Source organism: Humulus lupulus, chromosome 4 (genome assembly GCF_963169125.1).
Source record: "Humulus lupulus chromosome 4, drHumLupu1.1, whole genome shotgun sequence".
Taxonomy (NCBI): domain Eukaryota; kingdom Viridiplantae; phylum Streptophyta; class Magnoliopsida; order Rosales; family Cannabaceae; genus Humulus; species Humulus lupulus.
In genome coordinates this window covers 7424589-7444516 of record NC_084796.1, presented here as the reverse complement: position 1 = coordinate 7444516, position 19928 = coordinate 7424589, and the positions used below count along the sequence as shown (strand labels likewise).

Genomic DNA, 19928 nt, shown 5'->3' with positions numbered 1-19928 from the left:
GCTATTGAGAGCCTTATTGGTGAGAAAAGAGTGTAGAATTGATAAGCCTATACTTGGATTGACTTAGTTGTACACTGTTAAAATTAGTTCAAAACAGTTTACTTGTTAATTCTTTTTTTTCTGTTTTATCTCTCTTGATTAGTTGTTGCAACAACTTTTCATTTCTTGATTGTAATACTTAACAGTGTATTCCTTTCCTCTCTAAGTACAATCCAAGTCTATGAGCTTTGTAACTTTTTGCAAAGCTTTAAGACTCTTTCCCTGAAATTGTTCTAAAATAGTTCTGCAATTGATAAGTTCTGTTTTGTTCGTTTAAGAATCAAACTGGCATGCCTAGTAACCCATGTGTGGTATTTGAAATGTCTTCCTAGTTATATCGCAAATCTTTTAAATAAGCCGCTTAAATAATTAGAAGGCCTGTTATACAACGATGTGTGATTTGATAAAAATTATGTTACAAATGCAGAATGAGAAACCGTCATCCCATTTAATCGAATTAGAATATCCCACATCTGACATATGTCTTGCTAAAAGTAAATACGTCTGTAATAATCATCACAAAGTAAATGTATTGTTTCAATTTATCTCTATCCTAATAACACATCAAAAAAGAATTAGTTCTTCAAGAAATTATACAATAGGAGAAACTGTTGACAAGTTCCCAATAGAATTTGATTGATGCAGAATTTACAACTGTTCATTTTAGTTCAGATAAGCAACTATACAGTTTTACCATGGGAAGTCAATCTCCAAAGTGGTGTAAGTAGTGTAAAATATAAATCATCATCAGAAATGACATTTGTATTATATTATATAGCAAATTATACAAGCAACATGAGTTTCTCAATGATCTTTTTGGTTACCATTATATGATCAATACCAGCACAATTGAATTAGATTCTTAATACTTGCATACTCAAGGAGCACATGTTAGATATAAATGCTTGAGCTTCCATAGCATAACACACACCAATTAGACCTTGCTAAGCCTCACTAGACTTCAATAACATTTAACATGAATACACTTCACTAGGCCTCGATGATCCTTGTGTATTTTTTTCTTGAATATACCTTGCTATACCCCACTTAAACATTTTTTAAAATCCCAGGTTCAATAGTCCAAGGAAGAAAAAAATTATAAGTTCAAAGAAAAAACATCTACCGTCACTAGGCGAGCAATTAGCTGTGGAACGCAAAATGTAGTAGATACGGTAGTAAAGGCCACAATAAGAAATTGAGTAAGGTTAGACTTTGAATGAATTGCAACAATTTCCTTCTCTTTTGTATTTTATTGAGACTTGATAGCCACCAAGTTGTTAGTTAGTTGAGTGTATAATTCTGTTAAGCTTTCTGTTGCAACATAATTTTTCATTTGTACAGCTTCGTAATACTCAGTATAAATAAAGAGTTTGTTCACCTCAGAAATCAATTAACAATTCTTGATTCTGAGGTTTTCTTTCCAATATACAGTTTTTCATTGTTTTCTTCTCTGTTTCTGTGAACTTCATCTTGGTATCAGACGCCTCTGACTTGCGTCAATGGCCCCCTCCGGCGACAACTCGTCTCCAGTAGGTGTCCCTGATCCTCGGCCACCGGTTCCACCGACTGCTGCTGCGTGGCCACCGGTTCCACCGACTGCTGCGTTTCCCCATTGGAATCCTTTTTCAAATTCTTTGACTTCCTCTCTCACAATAAAACTAGATCGAGCTAATTTTCTTGCTTGGAAATCCCAAGTCGTTCCCACGGTCATTGGTCATGACCTTGATGACATACTCTACAGTGATCTTCATCCTCCGCAGAAACTTCTCAATGGCGATTCGAATCCGATGTATCTACAATGGCGAAAGAAAGATCAATTGTTACTATCGTGGCTTCGCTCATCTATGACGGAAGCGATTCTTGGAACTGTCTCCAGTTACAATTCCTCATATACGGTCTGGAAAGCTCTTGAGCAAAAATTTTCCAGCCAGTCAAAAGCTAGGTTACTACAGCTCAAAGGTCAATTAACCAATATTCAAAAAGGTAACCTCAGCATCTCTGACTATGTCGACAAGATTAAGTCCATTTGTGATTCTTTAGCCATTGCTGGTCACTCTGTTACTGATCTGGATTTGATTCTTCATTTGCTTAATGGCTTGGGACCGGAGTTTGATCCCGTTGTTTCTGGAATCACGTCTCGAAGCGATGCACTTACGCTTGAAGAAGTTCAAGCTCTCCTCATGTCGCATGAGTCTAGACTTGAAAGGCACACGTCCATGATGGATCTTTCTTCCAAGATTGCTGCCAATCTTACTTTTGGCTCTCGGAATGCTCCTTATCGCCACCCATTTGCGCCTGGTCGAGGTACCCCTGCACCGAGCCAATCAAGACTCCCTTCTCGCAACTATGTGCGTCCTCCTCCCACCACCAGACCCCTCTGTCAATTGTGTATGAAATATGGCCACACTGCGCCAGTTTTCCATTACAGGTTTGACAAAAATTGGGTGACCCCGAAGCCATTTTCCTCTCAACCACAAGTGAATCTGACAGAACAGAACTGTGCTTTTGATTCTCAAGGTCTAGTAACTCAAACTCTTCCTTATTTTGGTGATGATGCTGGCTGGTATGTGGACACTGGGGCAACGAATCATGTTGCATTTGCTATGGATAATCTTGATTCAGCTACCCCTTACATTGGGCAAGAGTCTGTTGCAGTAGGCGATGGTAAGAAATTACTCATATCTCATGTCGGTAAAACTACCCTTCCATCTTTATCTTCTAAGCCTTTACATCTTCAATCTGTTTTACATGTTCCTTCCATCAAAAAGAATCTAGTGAGTGTCTCCAAACTAACCAGAGATAATGATGTGTTCCTTGAGTTTCATAAAACTTGTTGTTTTGTCAATGACAAACAGTCGGGTGCTGTCCTCCTCAAAGGGAAGCTCAAGAATGACTTGTACCTGCTAGGAGATGATCAATCGAAGCTGTCCAACCACTCGTTTCAATGTTTTCTAGCAACCATAGTTCAATCCTCTTGTAATAACAACTGTTTTACGTGTTGTAACAGTGCTGATAAATCAGCCTTTTCTTGTACTGATTTGTCCATTAATAAAAATGCTTTGTCTACTCCTATTGATACTTTATGTCCTACTGTCCTTACTACTACAAAACGTGATGATATAAATCTCTGGCATTCCAAACTTGGTCACCCTGCTCCTGATACTTTAACCAAAATATTATCACAGTCCAATATACCTCACTCACTCAAACATCTGAAGTTTTGTACTTCCTGTCAATTAGGAAAAAGCCATCGCCTTCCCTTTTCCTTGTCGCCTAGTAGAGCATCTCAGCCTCTTGAACTGATTCATACCGACCTCTGGGGACCCTCGCATGTTTTGTCCAAAGACAATTACAAATATTACATCTTGTTTCTTGATGATTTTAGCAGATTCTCTTGGATTTTTCCACTGACATTAAAATCTCAGGCTCTTGAAGTGTTTGTCAGATTTAAAAGTTTGGTTGAGAAGCAGTTTAATTTACCAATCAAGAGAGTGCAAAGTGATGGTGGAGGTGAATACAGACCTTTTGAGAAGTTTCTCATGGATCAAGGCATTAGATTTCAGCTTTCATGTCCACACACACATGAGCAGAATGGTAGAGTGGAGCGAAAGCATCGCCATGTGACAGAATCTGGATTAACGTTACTTGCCCATTCCGGTCTTGATATGAGCTACTGGTGGCATTCTTTTCAGTGTGCAGTTTACTCCATAAATAGGATGCCTACTCCTGTTCTTGGCAACATAAGTCCCTATGAATGCTTGTTCAAGCAACAACCAGATTACACAATTCAGAAGCCTTTTGGGTGTGCTTGTTTTCCCCATTTGCGGCCTTATTCTCATCACAAGCTGAAATATAGATCGGAAGAATGCATTTTTCTGGGTTACTCTCCTAAACATAAGGGATATCTCTGTGAAAACAAATCTGGCAGAATCTATGTAGCTAGAAACGTGGTGTTCAATGAGACTCATTTTCCTGCATTTTCCACCACCACTTCCTCGCAGGTACATTCTAGTGACTCTAATCTTGTACCCACATCACAGTTTATTACTACTACTTCTCCGATTGACTCTAATGGTGTTTTGCCTCCTGCTGCTGTACATGAGCAACATCAATCTGGTTCGCGTGATGCCTCACGAACTAACCCAGTTCGTGCTAGTCCTTCAGTGGCTTCTCCATCTGTTGCGTCTTCTACTAATTCCAGTAGTGCCACTGCCATGTCGCTGCCTACTTCGAATACAGCAACAAATAATGGTTCTGCTTCTTGTTCTGAGACTGTTGTTCCTTCTATTGCTGCACCACAGAGAACTCATGCTATGACAACACGGTCTCAACATGGAATATATAAGCCCAAGGCTTATTTAGCAACGAAGCATCAACTCCCTGAGTCACTTCTTCCCCGCGAGCCCAAGTCAGTAAGAGCTGCGCTTAGTGATCCGAATTGGAAGGCAGCAATGCACAAGGAGTTTACAGCACTTCAAGCTAATGATACATGGTCACTTGTGCCCTATGAGGCTCATATGCATCTCATAGGAAATAAATGGGTACATAGAATTAAATTGAATCCTGATGGCAGTGTTGATAGATTCAAGTCAAGACTTGTTGCTAAGGGATATCTTCAAGCTCCTGGGATTGATTATGCTGAGACTTTTAGCCCAGTTGTTAAACCAGTCACAGTTCGCTTAGTGCTCACCTTGGCAGTCACATTTAAGTGGGAAGTTAAGCAGCTGGATGTATCAAATGCTTTCCTAAATGGTGTTCTTCAAGAAACTGTTTACATGATGCAGCCTCAAGGGTTTGAAGACCCTTCTAAACCAAATCATGTTTGCCACTTGCATAAAGCTATATATGGGTTGAAGCAGGCTCCACGCGCCTGGAATGACAAGCTTAAAGACACTCTTCTTGGCTGGGGTTTCACTGCGTCTAAGGCTGATTCCTCACTTTTTGTGTTTGGGACTGGACATAATTTGATCATCTTCTTGGTGTATGTGGATGATATTCTTATCACAGGACCAAATTCTTCCCTTATTACACAACTCATTAATGATCTGAATAAATGTTTTCAGCTCAAAGATCTTGGTGCAATTCATTACTTTCTTGGTGTGGAAGTTCATAGAAACTTGGATGGCATTTACTTGTCCCAAAGCAAGTATGTCACCGATTTGCTTGTCAAACTACATCTAGATGGAGCTAAACCTTGTTCAAATCCCACCAGCAGTGTTCACAAGCTTTCTCTGTCTGAAGGAACACCTTTTGAGGATATTACTTTGTATCGCAGCACTTTAGGTGCATTACAGTACCTAACACTTACAAGGCCTGATGTTGCCTTTATTATTAATAAGCTGTCACAGTTTATTCATGCACCTACAAGTGTCCATTGGGAAGCATGTAAACGGCTTTTGAGGTATTTGAAGGGTACTTTTAATGAGGGACTGCTTCTTAGACCGGTTTCTAGATTGAATTTGCAAGTATATTCTGATGCTGATTGGGCAAGCTGCCTAGATGATAGGCGATCTACTGGAGGTTATGCAGTGTTTCTTGGCCCAAATCTCATTTCCTGGTCAGCCAAAAAGCAACAGGTGGTTGCTCGATCTTCTACAGAATCTGAGTTTCGAGCTCTTGCAAATGCTGCAGCTGAAATCAAATGGATAGTGTCACTGTTGTCTGAACTTCAGTTTCAGCTCCTAGACGTTCCTGTTATTTGGGTGGACAATCAGGGTGCCGCTGCTCTTGCTGCCAATCCTATTTTTCATGCTCGTTGCAAACACATAGAGATTGACTTACATTTTGTGCGTGAGCAGATCTTGAGGGGTGAAGTTTCTGTTAGATATGTACCCAGTGTTGACCAGGTTGCTGATATTCTGACTAAGTCTCTGCCCAAAGATCGTTTTCATTATTTAAAGAACAAACTCAAAGTGATTACAACCCTTTTTTGTTTGAGGGGGGATGATAGCCACCAAGTTGTTAGTTAGTTGAGTGTATAATTCTGTTAAGCTTTCTGTTGCAACAGAATTTTTCATTTGTACAGCTTCGTAATACTCAGTATAAATAAAGAGTTTGTTCACCTCAGAAATCAATTAACAATTCTTGATTCTGAGGTTTTCTTTCCAATATACAGTTTTTCATTGTTTTCTTCTCTGTTTCTGTGAACTTCATCTAGACTAAATCATGTTGTTAACATGTATAGCTTCATTTTAACTTTTAAAAAATTCAATAATTTTGAATGAATTTGAATGAATGAATTGCAACAATTTCCTTCTCTTTTGTATTTTATTGAGACTAAATCATGTTGTTAACGTGTATAGCTTCATTTTAACTTTTAAAAAATTCAATAATTTTGAAAACCCAATCGATTGAAGACCACAATTTATTTTAACGAGTCCCACCTATTTAAAATAGTTCCCAATTTTTTTTTGAAAATTCAAAAATTTACTTGGAAAGTGTATCTAAGAAGAGTAATGATATATGTATCTAAAATATGCACCAAAATATTACACACAATGATGTGGTGGTTTAACCTAATTAATCACATTTATGAAAATTAGGACCCACTGTTTTAACACCTTATTTGGGTACATATTTTGGGTGAAGATAAAAGTCCTAATTAAATTTTGTATTCATCTCACGGCTATGTTCCAATACTTTGGAGTTGCATGAATGCAAGTCATGGCAATCTTAGCATGTCATCCTTTTACAAATCTCAACTCCAAAAAAAATAAGCAATAATAAAATACTTTAGTGAACGTAAGTGTTGTTCATAAAGAACTTTGTCACTGATGAAATTCATCATCAAACATAATATTTGTGCTCATATTGTTAATTAAATCAAAAGTTTTTTTGATGATAGTTTGACTTTTTTGTATAAATTAGTTGCATGTGTTATTACGTTTTTTTTAGTGTCTTTTGATGAAGATTAAAACTTGGAGGTTTAAATTAGAGGAAGATGAGGATTGAAACCTGGTTTTAAATGGTAAATCCAAACTAATTAGTTGGATTAATGTGATTGAAATCTGGGTGAATCCAAAATTGGATTTCAGATTAAAATTAGAATTAAATTTAGTTAAAAATTAAGAAGTGATCAGGATCCTCAGTAGCACGAGGAGGAGGAGGAGATGTACACTTTTACAGTTTTTTTTGTTTCTTTCAATTGTGTCAAAAAAACATAATTTAAGTATTTTGTTTTATTTAATTAATGACGACGTTTATTTAATTCATATTTTCTTAGTGTTTTTAATCAAATATTTAAGTTTGATTTTTACGAATTAGTTTTACTAATGTTGCAATTCATCCTTTGGTGTTAATCAATAGTGTCGATTGAAGCTTTTTCAAGGACTAGGAATATAATAAGCAAATTGGACAAAATGGAGATGAAGCAATCGAATACCACAATGAATATGAGATTAAGAGGTTGTTTGGTTTCTTAACTAAAAAAATTGTATTTTGTTTTTAAAATCTAAAAAATATTTTTTGTAAACAAGAAAAGTGTTTAGTATTATTTTCAGAAAATAACTTTTAAAAATAAAGTTACAAAAAATAAAAAATATTGAGAATAACAAAAATTTATTTTTGGTAGTTCTCAATATATTTTTCACATATAGTATTTTTAATTATTATTATTTCACATTATTTTCTCTCTCATTAATTTATCTCTCATCACTTTCTCTAACATCACTATTGCTCTCATCACTTTTGATCTCCTTATTTTCTCTCTTATCACTTATTATCTTATTATTTTATCTCTCATCACTTCCTATATCCTCATTTTTTCTATCTCGCCATTTTCTCTCTCATCACCTTCTCTTGTATTAATTTCTCCCTTCTCAATTTTTCTTCCTCAAAATTTCTCCTTATTTTTCATCATTTTTTGTTTCATATTATCTCATTATTTATTACAAATTTTTAAAAGATTTTTCTTTTTGTAAATATATTGATTAATTTTTTAAATAAAACTAAAAAATTATTTTTAGAAAACATTAATCAAACATCTGTTGTTTTTTGAAAACTACAAAAACTATTTTTTGTTCTCATTTTTTAAAACACAATTTTAAAAACAAAAAACATAAAACAATAGCCCCATGACTCTAGTCCTAATCTTGATTTTCAATAAATTAAGATCCAACAATTTCATTATTCATGTGAAGTTGGTGGGAATTGTGGACTTTGTTGAGGGCTGATTTCTAGGCTAGCTAGGCCCAACCGCAACCACTGCCTTCACTCTCCTAAAATACATTTATGTGGACTATGACCAACGCCACCAGCCACTATAGTGTTCCAACCACCAGCCACTATACATTTATGTGGACTATGACCAACCACCAGCCATTGCCTTATTTTTCTTTTGGAACACTTTCAACGAGTGCTCAATAATTCACTACTACTACAACAAAAATAATTTTTAGGAGCGATTATATCAGCAAGGACTAGAAGTGTTGTTATTAGTAGCGACAAAGTATGTTCGCTGGTGATATCACTTTGGATAGTTTTTTTAATTAAAAATATTATTAGCGGTTACATTTTTAATATTAGCTGCGATACATCATAATTTTAATTTAGAATTTTTTAATATTTTATTATATTAAAATTCATATGTATTTTTTTTAAAAGAAAATAATTAAATTTTAAAATTAGAATGCACATATTTTTATACATAAAAAATGTGTTTCTAACAAATTTTTGGTTTAATGGTTTTTTAAATAAAAATTATCTTATTTATTTTATTTTTTAAAAAAATATAGAAGATGTTTTGGTTTTTTTTTTTAAATATATTAGGTATTTACCTAGCCTAGTGTGCAAGAAAGTGTGAAATGAATATGAGGTATAATTGTGTCTCTGGTCTATCATCTTCAATAAACAGTCAATATATTCAACCATTTCATTTCATGATTCATGCCAACTTGGTGTTAATATAGTGTGGACTTTGTTGAGGGCTGCTTCCTAGGCTTGGTGTGAATATGAAATCCTAGGCTTGTTGAGGACACTTTTTTAGGATAAGATACACACATAAATGCAAGTCCTTAAAAATATTTTTAGAATTTTTAGGACACTCATTAATTAATGACACATCTAGTGAGACCACCTTATCTTATGGGAAAGTGATCAATTAATGACTTTTCTTCTCGGGCAATACTCTCACACCATAATATGTCAATTATTATCACTATTAATTAGGCATGAGCCAACAATTTCTTCTTCCTTTTTTTTAAAAAAAAAAAGATGAACAATTAATACTAGTATAAATCTTTTAATATAAAAAAGCTAGTTGTAATTAAAATTTAACAGCATATTAACCGTTAATAAGATCATGTCTAATTAATGTATGTGGCAAATACAGTATTAAATTTTACACAATATTTAATATATAGTGCACCCTTGCACTATTTAAAATATTGGCCATTTGATTTAAAAGTTACAAAAATTACTAACGTTAAAATTGTCAATATTTGTCATGTTATTTTTTCTTCATTTAAGTAAATGAATAAATAAGAAGGTATAAAAGATTATAGTTTTAAGTCAAATTTTGTAAAAGAAATGGACAAAAAAAGATAAACTATTAACGTCGGTTGTACGTGTATGTGTGATATGCCTGACTTTTGAACAATTATAGTTCCACTGACTTTGATAAAAATAATTATACTTTATATATAATGTTGAAAAATCTTATAAGTTATATGGTTGAGTTAAATGATTCACTTTCTCATTCATTATCTAGTCTTCGATCGATTAAACATAAATAGTCAATTATTCCAACTTCGTCTACACGTTTTGATTTTTCATTTGAGACTATAATGAATTTCTTCTCAATAGACAAAATAATATCATCAAAGTAGTATTAGTTCCATTAATTTCCACCATACTTTACACGTTGTACTTTGTCCATTATTTTCTCTCGTCTCATCATTTGACCTCTTTATTGTTCTTAGTTAGTTTCTTCTCTACACAACTACAAAAATAGGTCAATGCTCATTTTCGAAACCTTCTTTGTTCATATATTTTATCAATAGAGATTGATTATGATAAATAAGGTAAAAATTGTATTCACCCTAAAAGAAATTTTCACTTAAAAAAACAGCTGAATTATGGAAGTCTTTACAACAATAATTGCATGTGAGTAGTATATTTTCAATTCAGATTGTACGAGAGAATGAGAGATGGATCATTATATGACAAGAGAGGAGAGCCATATCTCTTTGGTCCCCCCACGAATGCTGATATTTTTTTGGTAGAGATGTATTATTAAAGAAAGAAAAACAGATGACATAATTAATGACTTATTAGAAGGGGCATAAAAACTTTGGAAAAAGAAAATGTGGTTCTTATATAATGATATATGTTACATCTTGTCACGATCATGAGATTTAAACATTTTGTCACCATTCAAAAAGTTGGGTATAGGAAGAAGGACATAATTTAATTTATACAAAAGAAAAACACACCAATATGTTTATTAGTTGTACAGTAGTACTTATATAGCAGAAGAAATAATATAGGAACAACAACTATTGTGGATACATACACACTTAATTAGTTTCTGATCATCAGCTCCGCCAATCTTGTTCTAGAGAAGTAAATCAACCATGCCAACCGCGTCCTTGGGATCACCATCTCCCCAAGAGAGAGTCCAATAACAAGCCCGCTAACAAGTCCAGCCAAAGCGAATTTCCAGTCTAGTTCAATGGAAAAATTAGAATCAGCATCTTTGTTTAAAGCAGATGATGGTGGGAGCAGCCAGTTTTCACATTTCTTCCACAATGGATCTCCACACAGTCCTTGATTACCCTCAAATGAGGTATTCTCGAACGTGTGGAACTGGTTCTCATGTGGTATAGGACCTGTGAGATTGTTATAAGAGACATCAAACTTTTGGAGGAATTTTAGCTCTGCTAGTTGCTGAGGAATCTTTCCCGACAGTTGGTTTTGAGAAAGGTCTAATGATTCCAGTTCTGTTAATGTCCCCAACGATGATGGAATGTGACCTGTGAGCGCATTGTTTGAAAGGTTGAGTGAGTAGAGAGCCTTGAGGCTTCCAACGGACTCAGGAATCTGACCACTGAAATTGTTGCTCGATAGGTCAATGACTGCTAGATTTACTGGGATTTTCCCATAGCTTGTTTCCACACTTTTCAATAAAAATGTTGATGAATAATTATACAAATGGGTTCCAATATCAATACCACTCGTGTTAAAGGTGACATTTTCCCATGCGTTCATGTATTTCAAGTTGCTCACCTTAAAAGCTTTCATAGCATCCCATAAGAGCATATATTCAGAAGGCAATGCCCCTGTGAAATAATTGTGAGACACATCAATAATTTGTAGCATTGGAAACTCACCCTTAGTGTATTCAGGTTTCCCTATGACTCCATGAAATTTGTTCTCCCTCATTAAAACAACTTTTAACATAGGAAACCTCCCAAGCCAAGTGGGGAACACATCACTGATTTGATTGTAAGAAAAGTCAAGAAACTCAAGATTCACACATGTTGCAAATGGTCGTTGAAGTTTTCCCTGAAAATTATTGTGACTGAAGTCCACCATCCTCAAATCACTTTCCTGCTGCTGACATTCAAGAGGAATGGTGCCATGGAAAGAGTTGTTTCTCAAATTCAAAGCTATTATAGAGCCACTGATCATACCGCTTGAACAACGAGGAAACTCCCCACTCAAGTTATTGTTTGACAAATCAAGGATCAAAATTGAACTCAAATTACATATCGACTTGGGAATTTCACCACTTAGAATATTGTCAGAGGCATCGTAATGTGTGACAGATGATGGAGGAATTGGCAGTTGTCCTTCCAACAAGTTACATTGGATTTCTAAAAAACGCAGACTAGACCAAGGTAGAATGGTTTGATGGTTATGAAACCCTGTTATCAAGTTGTTGGATATATCTATCCCTTCCAAGCGTTTAAGACTTGAGTTCATTAGATTTTGGGGAATTTGGCCATATATATTGTTACTGGAAAGGTCCAACACTTCGAGATTAGCTTGATTACCAATAAATTCGGGAAACTTGCTCAAGTTGCAAGAGGCCAACGATAGAAAATTGAAATTTGAAAGTGTGGTGTTAGGATCTCTTTCTCGTTCTTCAATATGTAATGAAATCATGTTGTCGCTTAGATTAAGGACAGTGAGATTTCTCAGTTTAAGAAATGAATCTAACTGCAATGTACCACTCAAACTATTTTGCGAGAGTTCGAGAGTTACAAGATTATTGAGTTTGAACAAGGATGGCGGAATTGAACGAATCAAGTTGTTTGAATAAAAATATATCGCTTGTATTGCAGTAAGATTGCCAAACCAAGAAGGGATTGGCCCTGAAATTTGATTGTTATCTAATTTTATGATGGAAAGTAGGGTGAGGTTTTGAATAAAAGATGGGATGTACCCAGTGAAATCATTTTCTTGGAGATTTAGAATAGAAAGCTGGGTTAATTCACCAAGTGAAGATGGAATAGGCCCATACAATCCACAACCTCCTAGACCAAGATTTTTCAAAGAAGTCAAATTTGCAAAGGAATCACCTAGTTCATAACCCATGTCCACATAGTTTAGAGACAAAGTGTCCAAAGCAGTCAAGTTTTGGACTAGGCTTCCAAGATTGGGATTTTTAAGTTTCAAAAGATTCACAACTACAGCTGGATCGTTACCACCAGTGTTATATGACAGGTCAAGGACAGACAACTTAGACAAAAGTGAAAGTTGAGATGGAATCTGACCTTGGAAGAATGATGAACGCAAGTGAAGAATTTTCAACTCCGGAAAAAAGCCCATGGCAGTGGGAATTGGTGAGAAAGTAAAGTTATTATAACTAAGATGAAGCTCCTGAAGATGAACAAGCTGAAAGATAGTGTTGTTGGAGTGGAAAGAGCCGTAGAGACATGAACTATTGAGGTAAAGACCAATGACATGACCAGTCTCCACATCACAGTCGACACCATCCCACGAGCAGCAGTTGGTACCATTATTCGATCCCCAAGACGATGTCTTTGGATGGACAGCAACTACAGGAAAATAGGGATCATGTCTACTCTGACAATCTAATTTAAAGCTTTTGTTGAATTGTATCAAAGCATTTCTCTCCTCATCATGGCAAGAAGGCTGCATAGAATTAACAAGTTGATGAGATAGTAGCAGAAAATGAAACAGTACATTAATCACAACTAATAATGAAAGAGCCATAGAGTTTCTTTCCAACTAATAATGGTTTTTATGATCTTGGTAGAGACCATGCAATTCCCTTATTCCTTTAAAAAAAGACAGAAACGTGTGGATATATATATAATTATATGTTGTCATCACCCATGAAACCAATTCGTATTTACCACGTTAAAAGGCAAAACGAAATGTCTTTTTGTTTTATGTCACATCACTATGTCTATTTTTTTTTGGATAAACAAGTAATAATAACAATAATAATAGTATATGAATTAATAATAACAATAACAATAGTATATATTTATATATTTTTATTATGAACATATCATATATAATTTATATCTTAGGTTGTGTATTTTATGTGTATATATAATATTATCTTAATAAAAAAGTATTAAATATCATATATATATATATATCTTTATATATTATAAATGTGAATTTAACAGAAATTGTTGGTTTCGGTTAGATTTAATACTTTTTTAATGTTTTCTAAAAAATCAATGTCTTTAAAGTCATCACCGATGCACTAATTAATGCCATAATTTGTGATTGCCTCATTAAAACTAATTCGTAAGTGCAACGTTAAAACTAATTCGTAACGTTTGACTTAGTACCGGAAGGAATGGTAACGATAATAGTAATAGTAATAGAATCGAATAGAATACGAATAGTGTTGAAAATTAATTATGATGTTTGGTTTATTGTTGGAATAAATATTGGAATCTCTCATTAATTGACATAATTGTCCGTATTTTACTTTTTTGTTTATATTTTACAAAATATTCAAAACATAAATAAATTTTAAAAAAATTTATGATTTAAAGGCATGACAAAAAATATTTTTAAATAAATAAAAATGACCTTTCAAAATTAAATGTATTTAGTAATATTGACCACAGATTTAGTCAATAATACCGAGTCAAGTAAATGATAATAAATAATAAAATAACTGAACTTAAGTGTACAACACATAAATATATAGTCGTTCGGCCCCAAAAGTTGATAATGACTTATGTACACTTGCACTTTTATTAATCACAAAGGTCTCAGACTCAAGATCATAAGAACAAGATTCAGCTGAGTTATTTCTTCATTAAGCTTGAGAGAGAAAATACAGTTTGAAAGAGTTTATGCATGTAAAGTGCGCATGAAAAATAATGGTGGTGAGAGGTCTTTATTTATAGTCTCTAGTGGGTCTTGGGCCTTACAGAAATAATACGGGTTTGTTACAACTGGATATGCAATAAAAGAATATAAAAAAAAATACATTCAAATCACAGTTAAATAAATATCTTGTAAAATTCGGGTTGCTCATCTGGTCGTTTGAATTGCATCTAGGGATTTCCTACGACCAGGGCTTCTTCGAGCCATCGTAGTTTGCATGTATTTAAATTGTTGTCTTCGAACAACATCCTTTAACTATATCAGATGAACCTGAGGAGGGAAATTCTTAACTTTCTGGTTGAGCTTAATTAACCAGCTTTGATACATGCCATTTTGTTATATGTCACATCACTATGTCTATTTTTTTTTTTATAAACAAGTAATAACAACAATAATAATAGTATATGAATTAATAATATTATATGTTTATATGTTTTTATTATTAACATATCATATATATTTTATATCTTAGGTGTGTATTTTATGTGTATATATAATATTATCTTAACAAAAAATATTAAATATTAAATATCATATATATATATACATCTTTATATATTATAAAGATGAGTTTATCAGAAATTGTTAATTTATGTTAGATTTAATACTTTTTTATTGTTTTCTAACACTGTTAGTATTAAAGTCATCTAAAAAAAAAGGTAAATAGATTAAAAGATTATCTAAATAAGGTAAATAAATTTTTTTAAAAAAATAATAAATAAGCTATAATAATTTCTCATTACATATTTTAAAATTTCATATTAAAGTATTTAAATTACTCTATCAATTATGTTTTAAAAACTATAACAAAAAAATGGAGAGTGTGAGAGATAGGTTAAGAGAGAAAGAGAATAGTTAATGAGATGGACATTATAGTAAAAAAAATTTTAAAAAAAACCTATTTTCAAGATGCCACATAATTTTGTCATATTTTTGAATTAGTGTGTGTTATTATGCATAAAGCACGAAATTTCCCTAATAAAATTACAGTAGCTTGGGAGCAGAGTTATGTTTGTCATTCCAAGTCAATTTTTGAACATTCAAAATATGTTGCTTATTTGAAAAAGTGTTGGCTTCCAATCAATTTGTTTTTTAAAAAAATTATGTAATTAATTATTTTACAACTTAATGTATAATGTTTCATAATTTTTTAAATAAAAACTAACGAGCTGGGATGTTCAAAATCAAAACCAATCCAATTATCCTGAACTAATCTAACCCAATACAATTACAAAAAATTAGAATTGATTGGATTTGAAAAGTTGGATGTTAATTAGATTGAATCGGGTGGCGAATTAAACTGTGAAAATCCAATTAGGAACATATCCAATCCAATTATAATTAATATATATATACATATATATATATTATATTTACATATAAATATATTTAATTAGATTCTTGTTATTTTTTGATCCTATGTTAGCACTTTGAAGATGCTGTTGTTGTTTTTATGTTATGTTATTATCTAAGAACTTTAGTTATTGGTTTTTGGATATTAGTTTTAAATTTGAATGGTCATATTGTAAACTTAATATTTCAAGAGAAATTTCACTATTCATGCATAATAGTGTCTATTATTACAAATAAAAAATACCATCACTATTAACTATTTCATTTGGATGTTAAACATTCCTCATCTACCCAAAATACCCTCCCCATTTTTTTACCCAAAATTTTTTTACATCTCTCTATACACTCGGTTTCTCTCTCTCACACAAGAAACCCCAACTTTCCATCGAACCCAACCCCCGTCGAGCCCCAACCCCTTCGAACCCCACCCCTTGTCAAGCCCCATTCCTCGTCGATCCCCAACATCTGACAAGCCCCAGCCTCTGTCGAGCCCAACCCCCGTCGATAACATCTCAGGCGACCTATGGAAAATGAATGTAATTGGAACTTGGCCCACGGCAACATGATTTCCTCCCAATCAAATCAAAGGTTAGATCTCGAATACGCACTCCCTATTCAATAGAAAAATGAGTTTCATTTGGAATATGGGCTCTGTGATCTATGGAAGGGAATGGGTTCGTCGATACTGTGCGTTTTTTGTTTGGGTTCATAACAGTTGCTCGATAGGTTTGATATTTTTCTGGGTTCATACCAGTTGCTCGATAGGTTCGATACTGGTTCGATAGTAGGCTTGATAGCGACAACATGAATGGTTCGATAGGTACTTGATAGGAGCTCAATAGGATGAGTGTAAATTGCTCGATGGATCTGTGGTATTAGATAAAAGGGGCTCGATAGACCACTCTGGAAACTGTTCAGACATAAGATCATGGTCTCCAGAATTGTCTCTCGACCATAGAGCAACTTCAGCGCACCATGATGTCTCAATTTGATGTGGGTCCTTCCAAATGATCCCTTCTGTCCCAAACTATGTTTTGGCTGCACTGTTTTCAGTTTAAATAAATTGTAAAAGAATGCTTTTTGTGTCTTTTTGTTTGGCTTCTTTTGTTTGTGTTGTTTTTCTCCTTTGGCTTATTGATAGACAACAAGGGGGAGAAATGTTTATCTTGGTCTATGTTTATTTTGTCATTGTGATAATTGATTATCTTGTTTGTGCTGTTATTGAGATAACTATCGCAGGGGGAGTAATTACAATACTATTTTGCTCTAACTTGGTTGTCTTTGTAGGGTCTTTCAAAATAAAGTCTTAAAATATATTTGTCTATCAAGTTGCCAAAGGGGGAGATTGTAAAACCCTGATTGGCTAACTTTATTTTTAGACAAAATATTTTAAATTGCACAAAATCAACAACATATTATCCCATAATTTGGCTGGTTTTTTAAGTGAAAATATCTTTTAGTGTGAATACAATTTTTACCTTATTTATCACAATCAATCTTTATTGGTAAAATATTATATTTTATCTTGTGAGAATATTTTTAGGGATTATGTTCATTCAGGAATAAAGAAGGTTTCGAAAATGAACATGGTCAAAAGAAATGACCATGCTTGTTTTGCCAGATAAGTCTAATGTTGTTGCTGACTCATCAATTTCCTTTTCTGTCGACACATAATTCATTTGGTTGGCAGATTTCCTAAATCAAAGGAGTTTGCAAATTGATTACAAAGATCTCAGAGAATACTGGACTTGGACGATTTCTTTTCCTATAAATACCTTGTCAAGGCCTTTGGAAATTTCACCTCATCCATTTGGAAATTTGTAAACATAATGTTATTTTGAAGAGTGTTTTCTTTGTAGAGATTAAGTTTGTTCATCTTAATCTTTGTGAGAGTGCTAAGTGTACTTGTGGATATCTATCTGGTCATTTGCAAACAGGTAGTGTATATTGTGAACGTGTTCATAAGGATCTTCGGGAGAGGATTCTATCCAAGTCTCACTTCGGGAGGAAGTGAGCACTCGCTATTCTTTGCAGGGATATCAACTTCTTCTATGTTTAGTAGAACTTCTTCTATGTTCACACCTCTAGTGGATGTTAAACCAGAACTTCTTAATTTATCACATAATTTGCAAAATACATGTTTTTCCATTCGAAAAATTTCATGGCAACACTGATTGTATCTATTAAGAATTTCTGTGATAAAATTCCATCCTGAAAGAGGAGAATCTCTACATGGCTCTTTAAATACAAAACTTTAATACAGTTCGCGACCGTGAGAATTAGCCAAGAGATAAGTAGTGAGGTATCCTAAAAGTCTGAATGATCATTGGGGTGCTTATGCTCCATTGTATAATACGGTGTGTAAATGTGTTTAGTGTGTGCACACATTACAATAAAAAAAAATTATCCACATTTTTGAGACCTTTTAAATGTTATGAATGGTTTTAATTCCGCAAAATTGGCGTTAGTATTTTCGGGTCATTGATTAGTTATACAATAACATTCAAACATGCCTTTGATAAATTATACATAATCATATATATTATATGTTAGAATATTTATTTAAATGGTATATAAAATCAATTTGTTACAATTAATTGATTTAATATATCAAAGTCAATATTTTATTTATTGACAAAATATTCTAATTAATGGTCAACATTATTTGTTACCCGATTTTGCAAATCCCAACTGATTGAGAGAATATCTCAATCTATGGTAGAGACTCTGATGGTAGGTCTCACTCTATAAATATAGAATACTGGTCCCCAAGCTCACTGCTCATTCTGACTTTCAGTAACTCCATCTAAAAGAGTTTGTGAGAGCTTGGAAGCCCGAGTACTCGTTCTAATTATTTTCTTTTTCTTTTGTAGATCTAAAGCTTTTAGATCAAGGTTCACCAAATCAATAGTTGGAGGTATACAATTTCGATCATCTCTTTGTATATGTTCAATCTATATATTAATTCCGCCTACATGTATAGAATTATTCATATGCCTATATTTTATTTTAATTTAACATTTGGTATAAAGAGCATGGTTTACCTCTGTCTTGATTTATGTTGTCTGCCATGAATTATATATATATATACATACGTATGTGTTTAATTTTTGTACATATAAATATATATATCTAAATTTCAGTTTTTGTATTTTGGTTGTGTTTTATTGTGTTTGTTGTTGGGTTTACGTTGATTTATTCATTCCTAACAATTTTGGACATAAAAACCTATACCATATGGCCATATACACTTATATATATAAATATATTATTTATTTTGACCGATCATTTTATTTGTTTTTGGTGGATGGTTTCTTTTTTTTTTTATCCTAATTTCATTAGAAATATATTAAGTTTTATATTTCTTTTCATTTGGGATAAATTGAACCACGTTTCATATCTATTCATCCACGTAAATGGCCATAATTTTTCTTTGATATTAAAGTTCGGTTTCTATTTGCTTTTAAAGCAATAAAATGCCATGAATCTCTTTAGACATTGTTTTAGATCAAATATGGGCAAAAATATATGCATTTTGATGTAAAAATCATTGTTTTCCATCGGGTTTTTTTCGTTCGGACTTGTTTATGGCCGATTTTATTTTTGAAATTCAAGCCCGATGTTAGTTGTTGTTTATGCAAAATAATCCCATGAATCTCTTCATATAAGGTTTTCTAATTGATCTGGGCTTTAAAATCTTGAAAATCGACGTCAAAATGGGGTTTTCCAGTCGGGTCGCGTGACCCGCTTTCAAAAAAACGGGTCAAAACGACCCGGTTGGCTGAAGAAGATGATTGTTTTTGGTCTTGCTGTAGACAAACGACTCGTCGTTTGACGGGTCCTACGAAAATTCTAAGGCGTGTCGTTTTCCCCATGGTGATTTAAAAAAAAAAATTAAGAAAAATTGAAGAAAATTCCGAAAAATTATATTTTTGATTTATTTTGGGATTTTATTATTTTCTTGATTTTAATGCTTATTTAGACAATAAATTTCATTTTTAATTCTTTTGCTAATTTAATTAAAACATATAATTTTGGTATATTATATACATGGAAATTAATTAAAATGTGCAATTACTTGATTTTGGTGATATATTTTCATTATTCATGCAATATTAAATAATTGTGTTATTTTAAAAATATAATTACATTTTTATTTTACAATTAAGTTTGTGCAATTATTTTATTAATTCACCAAATCCATAAATGATTTT

General features: G+C 33.2%; 1 protein-coding gene across 1 annotated transcript; it reads right to left on the bottom strand.

Annotated features, from left to right (window-relative positions):
* Window positions 1-10326: 10326 nt before the first annotated feature.
* Window positions 10327-13304, bottom strand: LOC133829842 (receptor-like protein 49). Its single transcript, XM_062259654.1, has one exon. The coding sequence runs from the start codon at window positions 13216-13218 to the stop codon at window positions 10558-10560; it is 2661 nt and encodes an 886-aa protein (XP_062115638.1). The 5' UTR covers window positions 13219-13304; the 3' UTR covers window positions 10327-10557.
* Between the last annotated feature and the right edge of the window lie 6624 nt (window positions 13305-19928).